General features: G+C 47.2%; 1 protein-coding gene and 1 long non-coding RNA gene across 8 annotated transcripts; one reads left to right on the top strand and one right to left on the bottom strand.

Annotated features, from left to right (window-relative positions):
- Positions 1 to 1,247: 1,247 nt before the first annotated feature.
- Positions 1,248 to 25,761, bottom strand: MTRFR (mitochondrial translation release factor in rescue). Of its 7 annotated transcripts, none has more exons than XM_055358310.2 (5): positions 25,612 to 25,751; positions 25,249 to 25,403; positions 24,782 to 24,925; positions 5,224 to 5,533; positions 1,248 to 2,372 (listed from the first exon to the last, which is right to left on the bottom strand). In XM_055358310.2, the coding sequence occupies exons 4-5, from the start codon at positions 5,503 to 5,505 to the stop codon at positions 2,154 to 2,156; spliced, it is 501 nt and encodes a 166-aa protein (XP_055214285.1). In that variant the 5' UTR covers positions 5,506 to 5,533; positions 24,782 to 24,925; positions 25,249 to 25,403; positions 25,612 to 25,751; the 3' UTR covers positions 1,248 to 2,153. The 7 variants fall into 7 exon arrangements, with proteins under 7 accessions (XP_055214285.1, XP_063550527.1, XP_004054137.1 ...); XM_063694457.1 differs by having other exon boundaries at positions 24,782 to 24,860; XM_004054089.4 differs by lacking the exon at positions 24,782 to 24,925.
- LOC129525907 (uncharacterized) lies at positions 14,906 to 17,519 on the top strand. The gene is made up of 2 exons (XR_008670455.2): positions 14,906 to 15,299; positions 16,212 to 17,519. It is a non-coding gene; the product is annotated as an uncharacterized lncRNA (long non-coding RNA).

Here is a 25,761-nt window from a genome sequence, read left to right as displayed (position 1 = left end):
AAATGAGAGAGACTTGTCTTTCTTTGATGCAGGCATGAGGCGAATTCTCAGCCGTGACAAGGCTCAAGGCCAGCAGGAACAGGCTCTAGCGAAACGGGTGCTGTGTCCCCTTCCTGCATGTGGCAGAAAGTTGCAAAGGTATGAGAGAGGAGACAAACGGAAACCACTCTTCTTATCTCCAGCTCCAAATTTCCCTTCCCACTCTTACTGGTTTCTTAGGTGTTGTTCTAGAGACTTTATTTTCTACAGGGTGTTTGGGCTGGGGAAGGGTCCTGTACACTTGCAACAGGAGGTGTAGAATGAGCCCTGCATTGAATGTGTAAGCATCCAAAGCTGTCACTGAGGTGAGAAGAGCCTTCATTGGCAGCCTCAAAGAGAAAGGTGTGCTTGGATGTATGCACTGGACATGCCGCCTAGGCCTACTGGACATGCCGCCTAGGCCTACTGGACATGCCGCCTAGGCCTGCTGGACAGACTGCAGAACTGAGGCCCTGCAACTGGCAATCTCCCAATGGCCTTCTCACTTCTCAGTATTTTTCCCTATTTGTTTTCTACGTGGACTCCAGAAGAGTTCTAACAAGCCAAGCTATAAAGCATGGCTTTAAAAGAAAAACAACTGTAAGGTCAAATCCAGCTTAAGTGATGTAAATTTACAAGCAAATCAGATTCTGGAACCTCACCTTTACAAATCTTGCAAACCAACGTGCAGGGAATGTTTCTACATCAGAGGCACAACTGGGCATCATACAGCCTAGAAGCTAATAGAGCACATGGACAAGGAACAGAGACTTTAGCTCTTCCAACCCTCTTGTTTTCTCTCTCTTTTTTTTTTAGACAGAGTCTTGCTCTGTTGCTCATGCTGGAGTGCAATGGCGCAATCTTGGCTCACTGCAACCTCCGCCTCCCAGATGCAAGCAATTCTCTTGCCTCAGCCTCCCGAGTAGCGTGTGCTGCCACGCCTGGCTAATTTTTGTATTTATAGTAGAGATGGGGTTTCACCATGTTGGTCAGGCTGGTCTCAAACTCCTGACTTCATGATCCACCTGCCCCAGCCTCCCAAAGTGTTGGGATTACAGGCGTGAGCCACCATGCCCGGCCCTTGTTTTCTGTTACTGTCTTGAGCTGACATGGGGATAACTGACGTTTAAGTGTCACTGGGCAGCGGCTTCCCAGCAGATGGCAAGTTGCCAAGAAATGCTATTAATGTTTGACTCCATTCTCCAGTTCTCCATAAAAATTGACCTTACTAATTACAAAAAAAATTTTATTATTACAAAACAGATACAATCACACAGACAAAGGTACAATTTGAAATACGGGGACACCCTTCTAACTACCACCCAGGTGAAGAAACAGAACTTTGTCAGGCACCCCAGAACCTCTCCAAGTGCCTCATCACAATGACAACTCCTTCCCTCTAGAAGTAGCCATTATTCTTGTATAGTACTGACTGTGTTTCTTTATGGTTTTATCTTATTTTTTAGAGACAGGGTCTTGTTCTGTCACACAAGAACAAGTGGACAGGTGGAGTGCAGTGGTGTTCATAGCTCACTGCAATCTTGAGCTCCTGGGCTCAGGTGATCTTCCTGTCTTAGCCTCCCAAGGTGCTGGGATTATAGGCGTGTGTCATTGCACTTGACCTAGTTTTATTTTTTTTTGAGATGGGGTCTCGCTCTATCACCCAGGTGTTGCCCAGGCTTGAGTGCAGTGGTGCGATCTCAGCTCACTGCAACCTCTGCCTCCCAGGTTCACGCAATTCTCCTGCCTCAGCCTCCCGAGTAGCTGGGATTACAGGTGCCCGCCACCATGCCTGGCTAATTTTTTGTATTTTTAGTAGAGACGGGGTTTCACCATGTTGGCCAGGCTGGTCTCAAACTCCTGACCTCAAGTGATCCGCCCGCCTCGGCCTCCCAAAGTGCTGGGATTACAGGTGTGAGGCACCGTCCACCGTGCCCGGCCGAGTTTTATTCTTGAATCATGCATGTCTCTGTTCACTACAGTTTAGTGCACCATTTAAATAAATTTGTTGTCTTTTAAGTTCATCAAAAATATTTCTTTTGAAGCACTATAATAATGCTGGTGATGGAACTCGCCACCATTATTCCCTGGGAGCTTCTGGCAGATTCTGTCAGTTGGAATCTGTAATTCTTTTCTCAGTGGACCTTTTTACTTGACTCCCACAGTTCTTTAAGTAGCTTCTTTTTTTCCAGGGTTTCCTTTGCTCTTTTTTTCCTTTCTTGTTTTTTCTTCGCCGCTTCTCGTTTTTCTTTGTGAACAGGACTGTTTTCACCATTGTAGAAAACATCTACTTTCTCTTGTAGGATTTTCCGAGCTAGCTTTCTGTTCTGATCAACTGATCTTGTCTGATGGCACTGTAAGAGATAATATTTTATAATGTGAAAACCACAGGATGTTAAAAATGGACAGGACCTCATAAGTCATTAAATTCAATCTGTTCGCTTTTTTATTTTTTATTTATTTATTGAGACAGAGTTTCGTTCTTGTCATCCAGGCTAGAGTGCAATGGCGTGATCTTGGCTCACTGCAACCTCCACCTCCTGGGTCCAAGTGATTCTCCTGCCTCAGCCTCCCAAGTAGCTGGGATTATAGGCGCACGCCACCATACCCAGTTAATTTTTGTATTTTTAGTAGAGATGGGGTTTCACCATGTTGGCCAGGCTGGTCAGGACAACCTGTTCACTTTATAGAGAGGGACAAACCTGGATGGCAAAGCCCCTTATCAGGAGTCCCCATGAGTCAGTGACAGAGAAGACCAGCCCCTTTCCTGCCTCTGCCCTGTGTCCCATACCCTTGCTGTATTATGTGGCTTTCACTGTGATTGTTTTAATCATTAGGAGTGCTATTTTGTTTAGAAGCAACAGTGGCCTTCAAATAACTTAAAGTCGCAAAATAATTATGAAAGTATCAACTGATGTATTTAGCTTGTGGCCAGTTAACAACCACTTTGTGTGCACCATTCATAAGCATAAAGTTCTGTCTGAAGGAAGAAAATAGCATTTTTATTATTAGTCAGCCATAACTCATTCACTGTGTAATGCCTCAGTTATTATAGGTGAGTGCCTTGCAAAGCTGTTTGATAAAAGATAAATCTTAAGCCAGGCATAGTGGCTCACACCTATAATCCCAATGCTTTGGGGGCTGAAACAGGAGGATCACTTGAGGGCTGGAGTCTGAGACCAGCGTGGGCAACATAGCAAGACCCCCCCATCTGTACCAAAAATGTAAAGATTGGATGGCTGGACGTGGTGGCTCATGCCTGTAATCCTAGCACTTTGGAGGCCGAGATGGGTGGATCACTTGAGGTCAGGAGTTTGAAACCAGCCTGGCCAACATGGTGAAACCTTGTCTCTAGTAAAAATACAAAAAAATTAGCTGGGCGTGGTGATGGGCACCTGTAATCCCAGCTACTCGGGAGTCTGAGGCAGGAGAATTGCTTGAACCCAGGAGGCGGACGTTGCAGTGAGCTGAGATTGCGCCACTGCACTCCAGCCTGGGCAATAGAGCAAGACTGTCTCAAAAAACAAAACGAAACAAAAAACACTGAGTGTGGTGGGGCATGCCTGCAGTCCCAGCTACTCAGGAGGCTGAGACGGGAGGATTGCTTGAGCCCAGGTGTTTGAGGCTATACTGAGCCATGATTGCACCACTGCACTCCAACCTGGCTGACAAAACAAGACCCTGTCTCTTAAAAAAAAAAAAAGATTCTATGAAATTAGGGTTAAAGAATAATTCTGAAAGCAAGTTTGGAATGAGTTATGTCAAATAGGTTAAACAAAAATTAACTCTCAGGTTTCAGAATTTTGTTACTCATGAATGACACTTTTCAAGGAGGAAAAGAAATGATTGAGGTTTTACATGATATGCTCGTGGCTCAAAAACCCAGCGTGCAGCTGTTAGGAACATGGACTTGGGGTATGGTGTGAACTGACTACTGAGTGGCAGGACCTTGGGCAGGTCACTTAGCCTCTCTATGTCCCAGATTCCACACCTGTACTGTGATGGAAATCATGAACATGGGGTTTTGGGGACTGCAGAGTTAATGCTGCTTCGAACAGTTCCTCCCACACGTTTCCATGGCCTGTAAGTATCTGCTGCCAGTATTGTTATATATGAAACACCTGCCTTGGCTATCTCTTTTCTGTGCTGCTTCCAGGACTCTCTCGTGATCCCTGAGGCAGATGGACTGGGAGCCCCTCTGACCAACCTTTTTTTTTTTTTTTTTTTTAAGAGGGAATCTTGTCTGTTGCCCAGGCTGGTATGCAGTAGCGTGATCTCGGCTCACTGCAATGTCTGCCTCCAGGGTTCAAGTGATTCTCCTGCCTCAGCCTCCGAGTAACTGGGATTACAGGCACGCGCCACCACACCCGGCTAATTTTTGTATTTTTAGTAGAGATGGGGTTTTGCCATGTTGACCAGACTGGTCTCGAACTCCTGACCTCAGGTGATCCACCCACCTCGGCCTCCCAAAGTGCTGGGATTACAGGCATGAGCCACCGTGCCTGGCCCGAGACTTGTTTTTTAATGTAAAAAGGAAGACTCCTATAGGCAGCTGTGCACAGCATTTTTTCTTCTGAGGTTGGAAAATGCCTGGCCTCCATGATCCTCCATGATCTCGCCCTCAGTCCTCTCTGTCCAGAAGGGGAGGTATCACCGACATTTACCAAAGGGGACAGAGAGGCATGGAGGACGTGGCCACCCTAATGTTAACCAGCCATGACAGTTAAGGGCTGGGACTGCCAGCAGACAACCCATGCCTGCTTGCTGCCTCCTCAGGGACTTGGAGCCCATAGCAATGCTGGGGATCTCGGCAGCCTTCCTGCAGCGGGAACGGATTTGAAAGAACCATGCTGCCCGGGCGCCTGCCTTTATCAGCCACTGCTTAGCTTTGTCAAGACGTTGCTTCCGGGGCAGCAGCCAAGCACCAGTGCTGTCTGCCAAATTCAAGGATGGCAGCCATACCCTGGCTCCAAAAGATCCTGGAAACAGGCTTCCCAGGCTGTTGTAGGAGGTTCTGCCTTAGGGAGGAATGGCTCAGGGATGGGACGAGATCTGCGGTGCCCTCTACTGCCTGGCTGGTAGAGGGTGGCCCAAGCCAGAAAAATAATGCACTTTGGCTAATCCCATTCACACTTGGGAGAAATCTCTGGAGGCTGTGGAACCCTTGGGCGGGGCCTCTCCCCTCAGCGGCCTTCTGTGATCTACCTTTACAACGATGCCTGAGGGGATGTGCTTCAGCACCACGCAGTTGCTGGTTTTGTTGGTTGCCTGGCCCCCTGGACCATGTCCTTTCACAAACTGCTCTTCGAGTTCATTCTCATCCAAGGAAAGCAGTGCAGGGTAGTCCTTCTTGCCTGCCATCTGGACCGGAGTGACAGCTATTCCTGGGGATAACAACGTCAGCTTCTCCCAAAGCCGGAGTCCCCATGGCGCCGGGCATATTCGGGTCAGTGGTGTAGGAAAATGAAATAAACCCGCGGTGCTCATAAGGAATGTGGCTCTGCTGGCTGAGGACCTGGGTTAGATGAATAAGGAGAGCTTTCAGTAAGAGGCATCTGCCCTCAAGATTATGCTTCAGATTCAAAGACAGCTTTTTATAAAGCAATTCAAATGATGACCCATCTGTTACCGAGGGAATTTAGGAAATGAGTGGAGACACATTATTCAGCAAGACGCCCCTCTCCTCAGCCTTGCACTGTCTGCCATGTTACCAGGACATGCCCTGCCAGCTAATACATATTTTCTTGCAATAGACGAAAAATATCTTCCAAGTACCCGGGGGTGCTGTTTTCTCAGAAAGGAGAGGTTTTGAGTGTGAAATTCAGGCCGGGCGTGGTGGCTCACGCCTGTAATCCAAGCACTTTGGGAGGCCGAGGCAGGTGGATCACAAGGTCAGGAGTTCAAGACCAGCCTGGCCAAGATGATGAAACTATCTCTACTAAAAATACAAAAATTAGCCGGGCTTGGTGGTGGGCGCCTGTAATCCCAGCTACTCGGGAGGCTGAGGCAGAGCCACTGCACTCCAGCCTGGACAACAGAGCGAGACAGTGTCTCAAAAAAAAAAAAGAAAAAAAAAAATTCAAAGGAACGGACTGTAATTTGATACAGGTAAATAGTGCATCAAGCAAAAATTAGGATCTGGGTCAAGTGCCAGTATTTAAATGTTTGAGAATCTCTGAAATCAAAATGTAAAGATGACAGTATGAGAGTCTATTTTATTTTTTGAGACGGAATCTCGCTCTGTTGCCCAGGCTGGAGTGCGATGGCGCGATCTTGGCTCACTGCAACCTCCGCCTCTCAGGTTCAAGTGATTCTCCTGCCTCAGCCTCCTGAGTAGCTGGGATTACAGGCGTGTGCCACCACACCCGGCTAATTTTTGTATTTTTAGTAGAGGCGGATATTCACCATGTTGGCCAGGCTGGTCTCAAATTCCTGACCTCAGGTGATCTGCCCACCTCGGCCTCCCAAAGTGCTGGGATTATAAGTGTGAGCCACCCCCCACCCCCACCCGGGGCTGAGAGTCTATTTTATAGCTGAGCTTAAACAGTCTGACATAGTAAACATCACTATCAATCAATGTCATGATTGTTGTTTTTTGTTTCCAGTTTCATGGATTTGAATGTGAACATCTGTTCCCTGGACGCACTGCCAACAATGTGGTCCAACTGGTACTCATCGTTGGAACTACCAAGTCAACTAATTTTTTTTTTTTTTGAGACAGAGTCCCACTCTGTCGCCCAGGCTGGACTGCAGTGGCGCGATCACAGCTCACTGCAGCCTTGACTTCCCCAGGGTCAGGCGATTCTGTCACCTCAGGCTCCCTAGTAGGTGAAGACTACAGGCAGACACCACCACATCTGAGTAATTACTTTTTGTAGAGATGGGGTTTCGCTATATTGCCCAGGCTGGTCTTGAACTTCCTAAGGTCAAGTAATCCACCTGCTTCAGACTCCCAAAGTGCTGGGATTACAGGCGTGAGCCACTGCATCCAGCCAGTCAACTTTTAATAAGGTCCTTGTTAGGTATAGTGAGGGACATGAGATGAAAAAGAGCTGGACTGTCCTCTTGGAGCTTACAGGTTAGTTAGAGAAGATATTAAAAGACAGACGAGATGGGCCTAGACCCTCCGCCTACATCTTTCTCCAGTGCTGGATGCTCCCTGCCCTTGAACATCAGACTCCACGTTCTTCAGTTTTGGGACTCAGACTGGCTCTCCTTGCTCCTCAGCTTGCAGACAGCCTATTTTGGGACCTTGTGATCATAATTTATTTGCATGGGAGCTCCTGGGATCATAGCAGACAGGAGGCAGGACTAGATTGTAGCTTCAGACAGAGCAGCATGCAGAGGCTCGCATTGTGAATTTTAGCTCTAGATCAACTGCAAGAACAAACCAGCAATCCTGAGAGGACCCACAGACCCTCTGAAGGAAGCGGATTGCTCCTGCAGGGCCCGGGAGACCCCCAAATACTGTGAGTGCCCCAACTGTGGAAGTGGGAAAGGGAGACCCTCCTCTCCCGAACACACACCCCCCCACTGGAGAGGCTGAAGGTCTGTTTGCAGGAGAAATTTCCAACTTTACCTGGAGCTAAGTCAGACTCAGCAGAGTGAAATACAGGGGTAGAGGAAGCAGCAGAAAGGCCGTGGGAGCTCGCTGGGTCCCCAGAAAGCCCATTCCTGCCTGGCACCACAGAGATCCATCGGGAGGGTGGCCAGAGGAGCAAGGGATAAAACTCCACAGGGAGAAGCATTCTCTAGTTGAACTTGGTAACAATTTAAACAGGGTGAGAAGCCTCCTGGCCAGAACTCGGGCAACTGCACGAATCCGGCATGCAGACTTCACAGGTTGGGGAAGAACTATAGCCCTTTTCTTTCGCAGCTGGGAGGGGAACAGCCTCGGGGCAAATTTTCAAGCCAGTCTCACCCTCTGCCTGGAAACAGACTCGGGCAGTTGTGGGGGAACACGGTGGGAGTAAGACCGGCCCTTGGGTTTGTGTGGGAGCTGGGTGAGGCCTGTGACTGCCAGCTTTCCCCCACTTCCCTGACAACCTGCATGACTCAGCAGAGGCAGCCATAACTCTCCTAGGTACACGACTCCAGTGAGCTGGGAATCTCACCCACATTCCCTACAGCAGCCGCAGCAAGACCCGCCCAAGGAGAGTCTGAGCTCAGACACGCCTAGCTCCACCCCCACCTGATGGTCCTTCCCTATGCACCCTGGCGGGAAGACAAAGGGCAAATAATCTTGGGAGTTCTAGGGCCCCGCCCACTGTTGGTTCCTCCCCATATTACCACAGCTGATGCTTTCTGGAAAGGACCACCTCCTGGCAGGAGGCCAACCAGCAAAAAAAATAGACCATTAACCCACCAAAGCTCCATTGTACCCTCTGCCACCTCCACTGAACAGGCACTGGTAGCCATGGCTGAGAGACCCATAGATGGTTCACATCACAGGACTCTGCAGATAACCTCCAGTACCAGCCTGGAACTGGGAAGATTCGCTGGGTGGCTAGACCCAGAAGAGAGACAACAATCACTGCAAGTTTGGCTCATAGGAAGCCACATCCATAGGAAAAGGGGCAGAGTACTACATGAAGAGAACACCCCGTGGGACAAAAGAATCTGAACAGCCTTCAGCCCTAGACCTTCCCTCTGACAGAGCCTACCCAAATGAACAAACCCTGGTAATATGACAACAAGACGCTTCAACACCCCCCAAAAAACACACTAGTTCACCAGCAATGGATCCAAACCAAGAAGAAATACCTGATTTACCTGAAAAAGAATTCAGGAGGTTAGTTATTAATCAGGGAAGGACCAGAGAAAGGTGAAGCCCAATGTAAGGAAATCCAAAAAATGATACAAGAAGTGAAGGGAGAAATCACTCAGGGAAATAGATAGCTTAAAGAAAAAACAATCAAAAATTCAGGAAACTTTGGACACATTTTTAGAAATGCAAAATGTTCTGGAAAGTCTCAGCAATAGAATTCAACAAGTAGAAGAAAGAAATTCAGAGCTCGAAGACAAGGTCTTCAAATTAACCCAATCCAACAAAGACAAAAAAGAATAAGAAAATATGAACAAAGCCTCCAAAAAGTCTGGGATTATGTTAAACGACCAAACCTAAGAATAATTGGTGTTCCTGAGGAAGAAGAGAAATCTAAAAGCTTGGAAAACATATTTGGGGGAATAATCGAAGAAAACTTCCCCGGCCTTGCTAGAGACCTAGACATCCAAATACGAGAAGCACAAAGAACACCTGAGAAATCCATTGCAAAAAGATCTTCATCTAGGCATACTGTCATCAGGTTATCCAAATGAGAGGTGACAATGTGCTAGTAGCCCTCACTCGCTCTCGGCGCCTCCTTGGCCTCAGCATCCACTCTGGCTGTGCTTGAGGAGCCCTTCAGCCCGCCGCTGCACTGTGGAAGCCCCTCTCTGGACTGGCCAAGGCCGAAGCGGGCTCCCTCCGCTTGTGGGGAGGTGTGGAGGGAGAGCTCGTGGGCCAGTGAGGGCTTGGCGGGCCCCGACCTAGGAGTGGCAGGCTGGTGCCGCCGGCCCCAGGCAGTGAGGGGCTTAGCACCCTGGCCAGCAGCTGTGGAGGGTGTGCCGGGTCCCCCAGCACTGCTGGCCCGCCCGGGCTGTGCTCGAATTCTTGCCGGGCCTCAGCTGCCTCCCTGTGGAGCAGGGTGTGGGACTTGCAGCCCGTCATGCCTGAGTCCCCCCTCCCCCAGCCCTGCTCCCTCATGGCCAGAGCCTCCCGGACGGGCGCCGCCCCCTGTTCTGCAACCAGTCCCATTGACCGCCCAAGGGCTGAGGAGTGCGGGTGCGTGGTGTGGGACTAGCGGGCAGCTCCGCCCACGGCCCCAGCATGGGATCCAGTAGGCAAAGCCAGCTGGGCTCCTGAGTCGGGTGGGGACTTGGAGAACTTTTATGTCTAGCTAAAGGTTTATAAATACACCAGTCAGCACTTTGTGTCTAGCTCAAGGTTTGTAAACACACCAGTCAGCACCCTGTGTCTAGCTCAAGGTTTGCAAATGCACCAATCAGTGCTCTGTGTCTAGCTAATCTAGTGGGGACCTGGAGAACTTTTGTGTCTAGCTAAAGGATTGTAAATGCACCAATCAGCACTCTGTGTCTAGCTCAAGGTTTGTAAACACATCAATCAGTGCTCTGTGTCTAGCTAAATCTAGGGACTTGGAGAACTTTTGTGTCTAGCTAAAGGATTGTAAATGCACCAGTCAGCACTCTGTGTCTAGCTCAAAGTTTATAAACGTACCAATCAGCACCCTGTCAAAACAGACCAATCAGCTGTCTGTAAAATGGGCCAATCAGCTCTCTGTAAAATGGACCAATCAGCAGGATGTGGGTGGGGTCAGATAAGGGAATAAACGCAGGCTGCCTGAGCCAGCAGTGCAACCTGTTCGGGTCACCTTCCACACTGTGGAAGCTTTGTTCTTTTGGTCTTTGCAGTAAATGTTACTGCTGCTCACTCCTTGGGTTTGTGCTGCCTTTAAGAGCTGCAACACTCACTGCGAAGGTCTGCAGCTTCACTCCTGAAGTCAGCGAGACCACAAACCCACCAGAAGGAAGAAACTCCGGACGCATCTGAACATCTGAAGGAACAAACTCTGGACACACCATCTTTAAGAGCTGTAATACTCACCATGAGGGTCCGTGGCTTCATTCTTGAAGTCAGCAAGACCAAGAACCCACCAATTCCGGACAAAGTTAAAATGAAAGAAAGAATTTTAAGAGTCTGTGAGACAGAAGCACCAGGTAACCTATAAAGGAAAACCTATCAGATTAACAGCAGATTTCTCAGGAGAAACACTACAAGCTAGAAGGGATTGGGGTCCTATGTTCAGCCTCCTCAAACAAAACAATTATCAGCCAAGAATTTTGTATCCAGCAAAAAGTATCACATATGAAGAAAAGATAGTTGTTTTCAGACAAACAAATGCTGAGAGAATTCACCATTACCAAGCCACTGCTACAAAAACTGCTAAAAGGAGCTCTAAATCTTGAAACAAATCCTGGAAACACATCAAAACAGAACCTCTTTAAAGCATAAATCACACAGGACCTATAAAACAAAAATACAAGTTAAAAAGCAAAACCAAAAAACCCCTGAAGTACACAGGCAACAAAGAGCACAATGAATGCAATGGTACCTCACATTTCTTTCTTTCTTTTTTTTTTTTTTTTTTTTGTTTGAGACAGAGTCTCACTCTGTTGCCCAGGCTGGAGTGCAGTGACATGATAACGGCTCACTGCAAGCTCTGCCTCCCAGGTTCACGCCATTCTCCTGCCTCAGCCTCCCAAGTAGCTGGGACTACAGGTGCCCGCCACCACGCCCGGCTAATTTTTTGTATTTTTAGTAGAGACGGGGTCTCACTGTGTTAGCCAGGATGGTCTTGATCTCCTGACCTCATGATCTGCCCACCTTGGGCCTCCCAAAGTGCTGGGATTACAGGCATGAGCCACCACGCCCAGCTGGTACCTCATTTCAATACTAACATTGAATGTGAATGGCCCAAATGCTCCACTTAAAAGATACAGAACTGCAGAATGGATAAGAACTCATCAACCATCTGCTGCCCTCAGGAGACTCACCTAACACATAAGGACTGATGTAAACTTAAAGGGGTGGAAAAAGGCATTTCATGCAAATGACACCAAAAACAAGCAGGGGTAGCTATTCTTGTATCAGACAAAAACCTTAAAGCAACAGCAGTTAAAAGAGACAAAGAGGGACATTATATAATGGTAATAAGGCCTTGTCACAGGATAATATCACAATCCTAAACATATATGAACCTAACACTGGAGCTTCCAAATTTATAAAACAATTACTAACAGACCTAAGAAATGAGATAGACAGCAGCACAATAATAGTAGGGGACTTCAGTACTCCACTGACAGCACTAGACAGGTCATCAAAATGAAAAGTCAACAAAGAATGGATTTAAACTATACCTTGGAACAAATGGACTTAACAGATAATATATAGAACATTTCATCCAACAACTGCAGAATACACATTCTATTCAACAGTACATGGAACTTTCTCCAAGAGAGATCATATGACAGGCCATAAAATGAGCCTCAATAAATTTAAGAAAATTGAAATTAGGCCAGGTGCGGTGGCTCACACCTGTAATCCCAGCACTTTGGGAGGCCGAGGCAGGTGGATCACAAGGTCAGGAGATTGAGACCATCCTGGCTAACACAGTGAAACCCTGTCTCTACTAAAAATACAAAAATTAGCCGGGCTTGGTGGCATGTGCCTGTAGTCCCAGCTCCTGGGGAGGCTGAGGCAGGAGAATGGCGTGAACGGGAGGTGGAGCTTGCAGTGAGCCAAGATTGCTCCACTGCACTCCAGCCTGGGCGACGGAGCGAGATTCCATCTCAAAAAAAAAAAAAAAAAAAAAAAAATTGAAATTATATCAAGCACTCTCTCAGACCACAGTGGAATAAAACTGGAAATCAACTCCAAAAGGAACCTTCAGAACCATACAAATAAATTAGCTGGGTGTAGTGGCAGGTGCCTGTAATCCCAGCTACTTGGGAGACTGAGGCAGGAGAATTGCTTGAACCTGGGAGGCGGAGGTTGCAGTGAGCCGAGATTGTGCCGTTGCACTCCAGCCTGGGCACAAGAACAAAACTCCGTTTCAAAACAAACAAACAAAACACCAAAAAGCCCCACAAACAAAAAATGCAAATACATGCAAATTAAATAACCTGCTCCTGAATGAGCATTGGGTCAAAAACAAAATCAAGATGGAAATTAAAAAATTCTTCAAACTGAGGCTGGGTGCAGTGGCTCAGCACTTTGGGAGGCCGAGGAGTGCGGATCACCTGAGGTTGGGAGTTCGAGACCAGCCTGACCATGGTGAAACCCCGTCTCTACTGAAAATACAAAATTAGCTGGGCGTGGTGGCGCATGCCTGTAATCCAGCTACTCGGGAGGCTGAGGCAGGAGAACCGCTTGAACCCGGGAGGCGGAGGTTGCAGTGAGCTGAGATCGCCCCACTGCACTCCAGCCTGGGTGACAGAGCAAGACTGTCTCACAACAAAACAAAACCAGCAAAAAAAAATCTATGACAAACCCACAGCCAACATACTACTCAATGGGGAAAAGTTGAAACTGTTCCCCCTGAGAATTGGAACAAGACAAGAATTCCTACTCTCACCACTTCTCTTCAACATAGTACGGAAGTCCTAGCTAGAGCAATCATACAAGATAACGAAATAAAGGGCATCCACATCCATAAAGAGGAAGTCAAGCTGTCACTGTTTGCTAATGATGTGATCGTTTACCTTGAAAACCCTAAGGACTCCTCCAGAAAGCTCCTAGAACTGATAAAAGAATTCACAAAGTTTCTGGATACAAGATTAACATACACAAATCAGTAGCTTTTCTATACCCCAACAGTGACCAAATGGAGAATCAAATCAAGAACTCAACCCCTTTTACAATAGCTGCAAAAACAAACCAACAACAACAACAACAAAAAAAAACCAAAAACAAAACTTAGGAATATACCTAACACAGGAGTCGAAAGACCTCTACAAGGAAAACTACAAAACTGCTGAAAGGAATCATAGATGACACAAACAAATGGAAACACATCCCATGCTCATGGATGGGTAGAATCAATATTGTGAAAATGACCATACTGCCGAAAGCAATCTACAAATTCCACACAATCCCCATCAAAATACCACCACCATCATTCTTCACGGAATTAGAAAAAAAATTCTAAAATTCATACGGAACCAAAATAGAGCCCACATAGCCAAAGCAAGACTAAGCAAAAAGTACAAATCTGGAGGCATCATATTACCTGATTTCAAACTATATTATAAGGCCATAGTCACCAAAACAGCGTGGTACTGGTATAAAAATAGGCACGTAGGGCCAGGCGTGGTGGCTCACGCCTGTAATCCCAGCACTTTGGGAGGCCGAGGAGGGCGGATCACGAGGTCAGGAGATCGAGACCATGGTGAAACCCCGTCTCTACTAAAAATACAAAAAATTAGCCGGGCGCAGTGGTGGGCGCCTGTAATCCCAGCTACTTGGGAGGCTGAGGCAGGAGAACTGCTTGAATTCCAGGAGGTGGAGGTTGCAGTGAGCTGAGATGGTACCACTGCACTCTAGCCTGGGTGACAGAGTAAGACTCTGTCTTAAAAAAAAAAAAAAGGCCGGGTGCGGTGGCTCATACCTGTAATCCCAGCACTTTGGGAGGCTGAGGCGGGCAGATCACAATGTCAGGAGTTCGAGACCAGCCTGACCAACATGGTGAAACCCCATCTCTACTAAAAATACAAAAATTAGCCAGGTGTGTTGGCACGCACCTGTAATCCCAGCTACTTGGGAGGCTGAGGCAGGAGAATCGCTTGAACCCGTGAGGCAGAGGTTGCAGTGAGCCAAAATCACACCATTGCACTCCAGCCTGGGTGACAGAGCGAGACTCTGTCTCAAAAAACAAAAGATCACAGAAAAAAGTATTCTAGAAAGGGCTTTGTTGATTCCTTTCAAGGCTTGAGACTGATTTGTAGTAAAATCTCTGTCACCCAGGAGGATTACGGGAACTGCAAAAGTACCACTTGGTTAGAGCATCTTTATTGAAGATTACTTAGTAGATTATTTAGTAGGCACTAAATACAGATGTGCTTTTTTTTTGTTTTTTGTTTTTTTTTTGAGATGGAGTTTCGCTCTTGCTGCCCAGGCTGGAGTGCGATGGCGTGATCTTGGCTTGCTACAACCTCTGCCTCCTGGGTTCAAGTGATTCTCCTGCCTCGGCCTCCTGAGTAGCTAAGACTACAGGCATGTGCCACCACGCCCGGCTAATTTTGTATTTTTAGTAGAGACAGGGTTTCTCCATGTTGGTCAGGCTGGTCTTGAACTCCCGACCTGAGGTGATCCACCTGCCTCGGTCTCCCAAAGTGCTGGGATTACAGGAGTGAGCCACACCGCGCCCGGCCTGTGCTGCTCTTATTAAGCAACTGCCTCATATGAGGCTCTAAATAGCTTCTTTTAGTGTTTGAAACCTCATAAACTGTAGTCATGGCAACTGGTGTCTGATCTAGGTGGGAGCCAGCTTCTAAGGTAACTGGACATCCAGCAGATCACTCCACAGCTTTGCTCCCAGCCTGTCCACCTCACCCTCGGTCAACTTCCCCTGAGCCTGCTGCTGTCTCCTGAGCCCCCTGAGATCCAGATAGATACCCACTGGGAGGAAGCAGGATGGAGACATGGGATCAGGCGTTGCTTTCTTGTAAATATGTGCAATTTCCTGTTACTTCACATGTAAGCCTCTAGGTTAGTAACCAGTACAGTGATACTGAGAAGACACTGGTCACCTTTAGAATGACAATATGATATCCTTCATCTCTACTTCTGCTATTTCTTTTTTATTTTGAGATGGAGTCTTGCTTTGTCACCAGGGTGGAGTACAGTGGCGCGATCTCGGCTCCCTGCAACCTCCGCCTCCTGGGTTCAAGTGATTCTCCTGCCTCAGCCTCCCGAGTAGCTGGGACTACAGGCACGTGCCACCACACCTAGCTAATTTTTGTTTTTTTTTTTTTTTTTTTTTGAGACGGAGTCTCGCTCTGTCGCCCAGGCTGGAGTGCAGTGGTGTGATCTTGGCTCACTGCAAGCTCCGCCTCCTGGGTTCACGCCATTCTCCTGCCTCAGCCTCCCAAGTAGCTGGGACTACAGGCGTCTGCCACCATGCCCGGCTAATTTTTTGTATTTTTAGTAGAGACGGGGTTTCACCGTGTTAGCCAGGCTGGTCTCGATTTCCTGACCTCGTGATCCGCCCGCCTCGGCCTCCCAAAGTGCTGGGATTACAGGTGTGAGCCACTGCGCCCAGCCAAAAAAAAAAAATTTGTTTTAAAAGATGGTATTGGCAAGGTGCTCCATGACTGTGAAGGGATATACTTTGAAATGGAGTGTGCCAAGGAAAGTGGTGCTTTAAAAACTGGTTTTGTTTAATGTGTATGAAATGTGTATAATATCAAATACCTTTAGAAAAAGATAAATGATAAACCCGGGCACTTTCTCTGAACTCTCTCTGACAAAGAATCACCTTACCTTCGAATGACTGAGTAGACTAAGTCAATGTCCAAAACTTATCTTTCCTTATTCCTGTTTTCAATCCACAAAACAAAATTCATTTGTGTATCAGGCAGCCTGTAGTCCCGGATTCAATTCATTATGGAACATGAGCCCCGCACTTCTGAGTTTCTCATCCGCTAGCTGGTAAATGTGACCAGGCAGGACAGCACTGGCACAAACCAGTGCAGTGAAAAAGAGAGGAAGTGATTCCAAGGCAAGGCGAGACTCCCAGACAAAGGATGGAGATGAGAGTGCTTTTATCAGGTGCTTTGTCACCAGTCCACTGTTTGAATCTCTACCTTTCTGTCCTAGTTCAGAACTGCCAGACACACTGGAAGGTCTCCGGTGTTCAGTTACTGGCTGCTTTGTTTAACAGTTAATTCCAACAGCCAATCAGACAATTCTAGACACTTTTAGTATCTCCTGGAGCTTTGGCCCTACTCCAATGACTGCTAAAAATGACAAACACACCCATGGTTCCACTTCCCCAAAGGCCAAAAAAATACGAATTGGATTTCAGTTTTTGTGATACAGAGTAATCCAAAGTCTTTAGGGAACAACAAAAGCAGCTCAAATTATAGCTCATTGTGACATGAAAAAAGAGAAAAAGAAAAATGGTACAGAGAAGTGCTAGTAAGAGGAAACCAGCAGTCATGACAGCTCTGCCCCAGTTCCCTTCTTCAAACGTGAGCTTCAGTGTAGGGCTGGCGCTCCACCCTGACTCCCTAGGCTCTACTTTTCCTTTGGTGATGGCTTCTGCACTAAATGGCTGATCGCAGTTAAGGTGAAAGCTCCTGTCATTGCTTCAGTCCCTTCCAACTTGGTTAAGTTCAGAGATAACAGGTCTAAGGAATTTACAAAAGGGAACATTAATTTGTGCAAGAATATTTTAAACATCTATTGAGTATCAGGCATGGGCTTCAGAGAGCCTGAAGAGTCTGTAGCATAAAAGAGAAATGAAGACAAGCACAAACAGGATTCATGTGATAGCTGAGGATGGATAACATACTGTAGAGCAGTGGCTCTCAAACTTTCTATGCCCCTCATCCTCCTGGAGAGCTTGCTGTCAGGATTTGAAACCTATGTGCTACTGAGTGGCGTTCTTCATGACTGGATCTGGTCAGCACATCCCTCCTCCAGCTTCCAAATTCAACTCAAACCAAGACAGACTATCTGCAGGGATGGCATGTTCAACTCTGCAACAAGGCCTGTGGCTGGAGCAAACAAGATAATAGCCTACAGTCCCAGCTACTTGGGAGGCTGAAGTGGGAGGATTGCTTGAGCCCAGAAGCTGTCTCCAGCCTGTGCAACATAGGGAGACCTCATCTCTAAAAAACAAAATAGGCTGGGCATGGTGGTTCGTGCCTGTAATCCCAGCACTTTGGGAGGCTGAAGCAGGTGGATCACCTGAGGTCAGGAATTCGAGACCATCCTGGCCAACATGGTGAAACCCCGTCTCTACTAAAAATACAAAAAATTAGCTGGGGGTGGTAGTGGGCACCTGTAGTCCCAGCTACTTGGGAGGACTGAGGCAGGAGAATTGCTTGAACCTGGGAGGCAGAGGTTGTAGTGAGCCGAGATCGTGCCACTGCGCTCCAGCCTGGGCGAAGACTGAAGGAGCGAGACTCTGTCTCAAAAAACAACAACAACAAAAAACAGTAAAATAAAAAATACAATAAAAAATAATGCTGGGTGTGGTGGCTCACATCTGAAATCCCAGCATATTGGGAGGCTGAGGTGGGAGGAGCCCATGAGGCTGGGAGTTCATGATCAGCTTGGGCAACATAGTGAGACTCCATCTCTTTTATTAAAAACAAACAAACAAACAAAAACCCTAAAATAAAAGCCTAGATGTAGGAGGTGATGCTGTGTCATCAACAGCTCTCACTTTGGAGAGAAGTAAAGAGGATGGTAATGCCTTTCACTTCGTGTCTCTGAAAAGGTTAAAGGATATTTGAGGCTGGGCGTGGTGGCTCACACCTCTAATCCTAGCACTTTGGGAGGCTAAGGTGGGCAGATTACCTGAGGTCAGGAGTTCAAGACCAGTCTGGCCAACATGGTGAAATCCCATCTCTACTAAAAATACAAAAAATTAGCTGGGTGCAGTGGTGTGCTGAGGCTGAGGCAGGAGAATCGCTTGAACTCGGGAGTCGGAGATTGTGGTGAGCCAAGATCACGCCACTGCACTCCAGCCTGGGGTACAGAGTGAGACTTTCTCTCAAAAAAAAAAAAAAAAAAAAAAAAAGTCAATAAAATAAAGGATATTTAATCTATTTTCAGGAAAGCATGAGATGTCAATCTCTGGACCTGCCTTCTGGACGCCATTTATCTAAAATTCACTGTTTTTTTTTTTTTTGAAAGGTAAAGCACTAGTTTACCTTAGCTACAACTTTCATGGTATATAAACCTTGCAGAAACTTCATTAAAACTAACTGAAGGAACAGGTGCGGAGACTAACTGAAACAGTGTGCTTTATGAAGATTGTTAAAGTACTCACCAGCCAGTCTCACCATGCAAACTTTAATGTGCATACAAATCACCTGGGAGTCTTGTGACTTGTGATGCTGGTTCACTAGGTCTGGGGTGAGGCCTGAGGCTCTGCATTTCTTCTTCTTTTTTTTTTAGACGGAGTCTCCGTCACCCTGACTGCTCACTGCAACCTCCGCCTCCCGGGTTCTAGCAATTCTCCTGCCTCAGCATCCCAAGTAGCTGGGATTACAGGTGCCCACCACCACGTCCAGCTTTTTTTTTTTTTTTTTGTATTTTTAATAGAGATGGGGTTTCACCATGTTGGTCAGGGTGGTCTCGAACTCCTGACCTCAGATGATCCACAAGCCTCAGCCTCTCAAAGTGCTGGGATTACAGGCGTGAGCCACCGTGCCCGGCGAGGCTCTGCATTTCTAACCAGCTCACAGATGAGGCTGTTGCTGCTGGTCCAGGCCCCACACCCCCATGGCAAGGCTAAGTGCTTTAAACAAGGATGCTGCTAGTATTCTGGCACATAGGACTGTTCATTGCTTGATGAGACCCCTGGGATCATGATGGAATGGTGAAGGCTGAGAAGGTGTAAAGGAGTGTGATGGGAGGGCAAGGAAATCGTCCCAAGAAAAGAATTAAACAAATACTGATTTGAGCTAGCAGAGATGGTGACATGGAAACAAGGAGATTGGGAAACTGGGTCATCTGGGGGAAAAAAAATAAAAAATGTCACCTCTGTTGTGTTAATGTTCTAGAACAGTGTTGTCCAATAGAAACTACCGCTACTGGGCTGGGCGCGGTAGCTCACGCCTGTAATCCCAGCACTTTGGGAGGCCAAGGCGGGCAGATCATGAGGTCAGGAGATCGAGACCATCCTGGCTAACACGGTGAAACGCCGTCTCTACTAAAAATACAAAAAATTAGCTGGGCATGGTTGCACGTAGCTGTAGTCCCAGCTACTTGGGAGGCTGAGGCAGGAGAATCGCTTGAACCCGGGAGGTGGAGATTGCGGTGAGCTGAGATTGCGCCATTGCACTCTAGCCTGGCAACAGAGTGAGAGACTCTGTCTCAAAAACAAACAAAAAAAACAAAAAACAAAACTAATGCTACCCACGTGAAATTCTAAATTTTCTAGTAGTTACGTTAGAAATAATAAATGATGAAATTTATATTTAACCCAATATATCAAAAATATTATTTCCACATGTGATCAACGTTTTATTATTTTGAGACCAGTCTGGCTCCATCGTCCAGGCTGGAGTGTAGTGGTGCCATCTCAGCTCACTGCAGTCTCTGCCTTCCAGGCTCTAGCCATCCTCTCACCGCAGCCTCCTGAGTAGCTGGAACTACAGGCATGTACCACCATGCCTGGCTAATTTTTGGATTTTTTGTAGAGACGGGGTTTCACCATGTTGCTGTGGCTAGTCTGGAACTCAAGCTCAAGCGATCTGCCTTCCTCAGCCTTCCAAAGTGCTGGGATTACAGGTGTGAGCCACTGCACCCAGCCAATATTTTAAAATTGAGATATTCTTTTTTCCCCCTAAATATGAAGGTTTCAAAATCTAGGTTATGGTCATACTTACAGAACATCTCAGTTTGGGCCACATGTGCTGGTGGCTACTTTATGGGACAATGTAGCTCTAGAATCTTGCTACCCAAAGTGTGGTCCGCATAGTGGCAAAAGCACCACGTGGAGGATGGTTAGGAATGAAGATTTCAGGCCCTGCTCTGACCTACCAAATGAGAACCTGCAGCCTAACAAGATCCTCAGGTGATGCAGAGGCACATAAAATTTGACAAGCATTGTTCCAGAACACAGGAATCAGCAAGTTCTTCTGATTGCTAGGACAGACACTTTTAAAAGCTTTTCTTTTTCTTTTCTAAAAAAGTAGAGATGGGGTTTCATCATGTTGCCCAGTCTGGTCTCAAACTCCTGAGCTCAAGCAATCTGCCTGCCTCGGTCTCAAAAAGTGCTGGGATTATAGTCATGAGCCACCATGCCCAGCATGTTTCTTATTTATATGACATTTAAGAAACTGCGGCAAGAATTCAGGAGGGCTGATTACCTGCTTATTCCGTCTTGTCTCTTCCTTAAGAAGGAGATGAAACCATAGGTCTCAAAACAATGACCTAATAAACAGTTAAGGGCCAACCAACATTGAGCTTAAACAGACCAACGTGCAATGTTGCTGCTTTGAAAAGACAAAACGGCCAGCAGGTGGTGCTAGAAGCTAAGTGAGGGGAAAATGATTTTCGACAAATGCTTAATAATAATAATTCATGTTTCAAAAATGTGTTTTGGGGCTGGGTGTGGTGGCTCATGACTGTAATCCTAGCACTTTGGGAGGCTGAGGGTGGATTGTCTGAGCTCAGGAGTTCCAGACCAGCCTGGGCAACATGGTGAAACCCCCTCTGTACTAAAATACAAAAAATTAGCCAGGTGTGGTGGTGTGCACCTGTAGTCCCAGCTACTCAGGAGGCTGCAGCAGAATAATGGATTCAACCTGGCAGGCGGAGGTTGCAGTGGGCTGAGGTCGCGCCACTGCACTCCACCCTGGGTGACAGAGTGAGACTCCGTCTCAAAAAAAAAAAAAGTGTTTTGGTGCTGTCTGTAAAATGGTAGTTAAAAAGAAAGTAGCATTTCCCTGTCTTTCACATCCTCCTGTTAGCTCGTCCTCCTGCTGTAGGTATCTGAAATCCTTAAGGGCTGAAACCTCTCAAATGGAACCAGTGAGTATTGCTGGTAAGGCTTGAAACAGACCATGCCATTTCCTAGACGTGGGGTTTTACGCTGAAGATAAAGCACCCTTCACTCACAGTAAGTGTTCGCAGATAGTTATTTCTCAAACAAGGAAAGCATAATAGATTGAGCCGGAAATGCAGAGCTGTAGTCTTTGATTTTGGGGGACAGGAGGAAAAAGAGACTACTCTAGGTCTGGTCTAAATTTAACAGGCTTAATGCTTGAATGCTTAATGCTGCAGAATTCAAGAGATAGCTAATGAAGTAAAGAGGAAAACATTCACTTCACACAATCCCAACATCTCGTTCATTTTTATTTTATTTTTGAGCCGGAGTTTCGCTTGTCACCCAGGCTAGAGTGCAATGGCGTGATCTTGGCTCACTGCAACCTCTGCCTCCCGGGTTCAAGTGATTCTCCTGTCTCAGCCTCCTGAGTATCTGGGACTACAGGCACCTGCCATCATGCCCGGCTAATTTTGTATTTTTTAGTAGAGACGGGGGTTTCTCCTGACATCAGGTGATGCGCCTGCCTTAGCCTCCCGTAGTCCTGGGATTACAGGCGTGAGCCACAGTGCCTGGCCCCGTTTATTTTTTTTTAAGCAGAAAACTTTGAATCCACAGAATTACACCTGTGCTATTTGTGTGTATCATATTTCTTCTATTTTTTTTTTTAGCCAGAGTCTCACTCTGTCACCCAGCCTGGACTGCAGTGGCGCAATCTCAGCTCACTGCAACCTCCGCCTTCCAGATTCAAGCAATTCTCCTGCCTCAGCCTCCCGAGTAGCTGGGACTACAGGCGCACGCCGCCACGCTTGGCTAATTTTTTGTATTTTTAGTAGAGATGGGGATTCACCGTGTTTCTCAGGCTGGTGTTGAACTCCTGACCTCAGGCGATCCGCCCGCCTCGGCCTCTCAAAGTGCTGAGAGGTGTGAGCCACCGTGCCCGGCCCCATATTTGTTCTATTTATGGCATCTAACGGGAACTTTATAATTTATCAACTACACTATTAAAACAGAAACACATTAAAAAAGCAGGAATAACAACACTGTATATTTTCTTCCAAAAGTCTCAAAGCCTGTATTTCTATTAACGATGCCTTGTGTTTGTTTAGGACTTAAACATATCCAAACCAAAGCACTTTCTTCTTCTTTTTTTTTTTGAGACAGGGTCTCCCTCTGTCACCCAAGTGGAGTGCAGTGGCATAAAAATGGCTCAGTGCAGCCTTGACCTCCTGGGCTCAAGCAAGCTTCTTTGCCTCAGCCTCCCCAGTAGCTGGGGCCACAGGTGTGTACCACCATACCTAGCTAGTTTTTAATTTTTTGTAGAGATGGGGTCTTGCCATGTTGCCCAGGCAGGTCTCGAACTCATGGGCTCAAGCAGTCCTCCTGCCTCAGCCTCCCAAAGTGATGGGATTACAGGCGTGAGCCACCACGTCCAGCTGCAAAGCACTTTCAAATACATTATTGTATTTAATACAAATAAAGAAAATAAGAGATGCACACTTCCTGATTATCTCAGTAAGACCTATCTTGGAAACCATTAGGTTTTCAATTTTTGAAACTAAATTATCCTTTCTACACCTTGTTTCATTACCTTTCACAGTATCTCCAGATCTTTTTCCAGTTTCTTAGGCAATGTTAGCTCCTTTTCCTTAACTTTTTCTGTTTTAAATTTTTATTTATTTATTTTTTTGAGACGAGTCTCACTCTGTTGCCCAGGCTGGAGTGCAGTGACACCATCTTGGCTCACTACAACCTTTGCCTCCCGGGTTCCAGCGATTCTCCTGCTTCAGCCTCCCAAGTAGCTGGGATTATAGGCACCAGCCACCACGCCCAGCTAATTTTTGTATTCTTAGTCGAGATGGGGTTTCACCATATTGGCCAGGCTGGTCTCGAACTCCTGACCTCAAGCGATCCACTTGCCTTGGCCTCCCAAAGTTCTGGGAGTACAGGCATGAGCCACCACGCCCGGCCAACTTTCTCTTTTTAAAAAGACTAGTCAAGTACAGTAGAGAAGGGGGAAAGAGTAGAACAAGAAGTTTGATCTGTGACTGTGAACAATTAATTAAGATAACTCACTACTAGGCCGAGCGCGGTGGCTCACGCCTGTAATCCCAGCACCATGGGAGGCCGAGGCAGGTGGATCATGAGGTCAGGAGATCGAGACCAACCTGGCTAACACGGTGAAACCCCATCTCTACTAAAAATACAAAAAAAAAAAAAAAAAAAATTAGCTGGGCCTGGTGGCAGGCACCTGTAGTCTCAGCTACTAGGGAGGCTGAGGCAGGAGAATGGCGTGAACCTGGGGGGCGGAGCTTGCAGTGAGCTGAGCTCTGTCTCTCACACACACACACACACACACACACACACAAAACTCACTACATTTGGACCAGGCCTGACTTTCTGTATTTGACAACTCCTCTCATTTTTTCTTTTGTCCCAAAAAGGCCTTCCTGCCAAGGATTGCGAACTCTGTGGCCAACAGACCTGCGTTCAGTGTCTCAATGCCACAGTTTACTTACTGGGCAACTTTGGCTCTAATTCCTCATCTGTAGAATGGAGATACTACTACCTAGAGTGAGAACAAAATCATACATGTTGCCATAAATGTAAAGTACTTAGTGGTCACTAAATAGGAGCATGTCAGATCTCTCAACTACAAGGCCGAGGAACTTTGGAATGACACACCACATACGCTGTTGTCTTATGACACAAACCCAGTCTGGGAACTGATTATTTCATGGGCCTTTGTTTTAGAGCTTAGGGTGAAAAGGCATCTACAACAGTGGCTTGTAAATTATTTTATTTGGTATGGTCCAATTTAAGAAGTACTTGATAAGCCATGACATTACTGAAAACATGTTATTTGGTGGGATCATAATTCTGGTCTGTGAAATCAGGTACTAAGGAGATCACTGTGATGCCAAAAATATAGCCTGACTTCCCAGCAGGTTCACACTGAAAGATAAAACCATCTTCAATGAAGTAAGTCCTGGTTTAAACATAAAATATCTTTTGGAATTATGTAATATAATTTAAAAAATCATGAAAGATAGGATAACATCAGATTTACCCTTTGAAAATTGCCAGGCGTGGTGGCTCATGCCTGTAATCCCAGCACTTTGGGTGGCCGAGGCAGGAGGATGACCTGAGGTCAGGAATTCGAGACCAGCCTGGCCAATATGGCAAAACCCCGTCTCTACTAAAAATACAAAAAATTAGCTGGATGTGGTGGCGGGCACCGGTATTCCCAGCTACTCGGGAGGCTGAAGCAGAAGAATCACTTGAACCCGGGAGGCAGAGGTTAAAGTGAGCCGAGATCGCGCCACTGCCCTCCAGCCTGGGTGACAGAGTGAGACCCTGTCCCCCGTACCCGCCCCCGCAAAAATAAAAAAAGTAAAAAAAATAATTGGTAGGTATACTTAGGAAGCTCCAATGAGATGTAACGCCTCCTGGCAGATGTTATTCCAAGGGCAGATCCATTTCCTGGGTCGTGGAGGCCTAAGTGATAGTGCCAGGGAAGTCCCTTTACTGTGAGCCAGAACTCCTGGAGGGAAATCGAGGAGCTGGAAAGACGTTATATAGGTTAACTATGCGGAAGAATGTGGCCTGCACAGTGCTCATGAAATGGGCTGGGGTCCCACGGGGAGGAGAGCGGGTTCCCTTTGGTCCTTCAAAAGTAGGGCTGGGTGGCTTGCGCCTGTGATCTCGGCACTTTGGGAGGCCGAGGAAGGAGGATCGCTTGAGGCCAGGAGTTCGAGATCAGCTTGGGCAACACAGTGAGACCCCCCCCCCCCACCCCACGTCTATTAAAAAAAAACGAGTATCTCCGCAAAAGCCTAGCAAGGGCAGTGCTGACCCCTACTACGTGCCAGGCCTGAAACAGCACCTGATGCGTGCTCACAGCTCCATTCCGCTCAGTTATGTACATGAGGATCCTTCCGTTTCGCCTTGGGCCTCCGTGGAACCGTTTTCTCCAGGACGGTAGTCTCTCCTCTCCCCTGCCCTGAGTGCCTGAACAGCCCCAGGGCCGACCCACAGCACCTAGCGTAAACCAGGTCCCGAGAAAACTGAGCTCGGGTGTCACGGCCGGCCCCACCCCACCGCCAGCGCGGCCTCAGGTAAACTGGCTGCGCCACTCGGGGTCGCAAGTCGGGAAAAACCCAGGCGTCCCGGCTCGCAGTCCTCTCTCCGGAGCCTTTGACAGTCGTCGGCAGCCGTAGGGTTACCTGGCTTCTCCGCAGATGCTTACCTGGTCTCAGGACCCGACTCGTGCCCTCAACGTCCTAGGGATATCCAAATCACCTCAGCGGAGGATTCGCAATCGCGATCCCTGATCTGCGCACGCGCCGTACTCTGATCGCGGTTTCTCTTATCTGCCCGAGGCTCATGTTTACTCACT

This window comes from Gorilla gorilla, chromosome 10, assembly GCF_029281585.2.
Source record: "Gorilla gorilla gorilla isolate KB3781 chromosome 10, NHGRI_mGorGor1-v2.1_pri, whole genome shotgun sequence".
NCBI lineage: Eukaryota > Metazoa > Chordata > Mammalia > Primates > Hominidae > Gorilla > Gorilla gorilla.
This window is presented reverse-complemented; position numbering and strand designations above follow the sequence as displayed.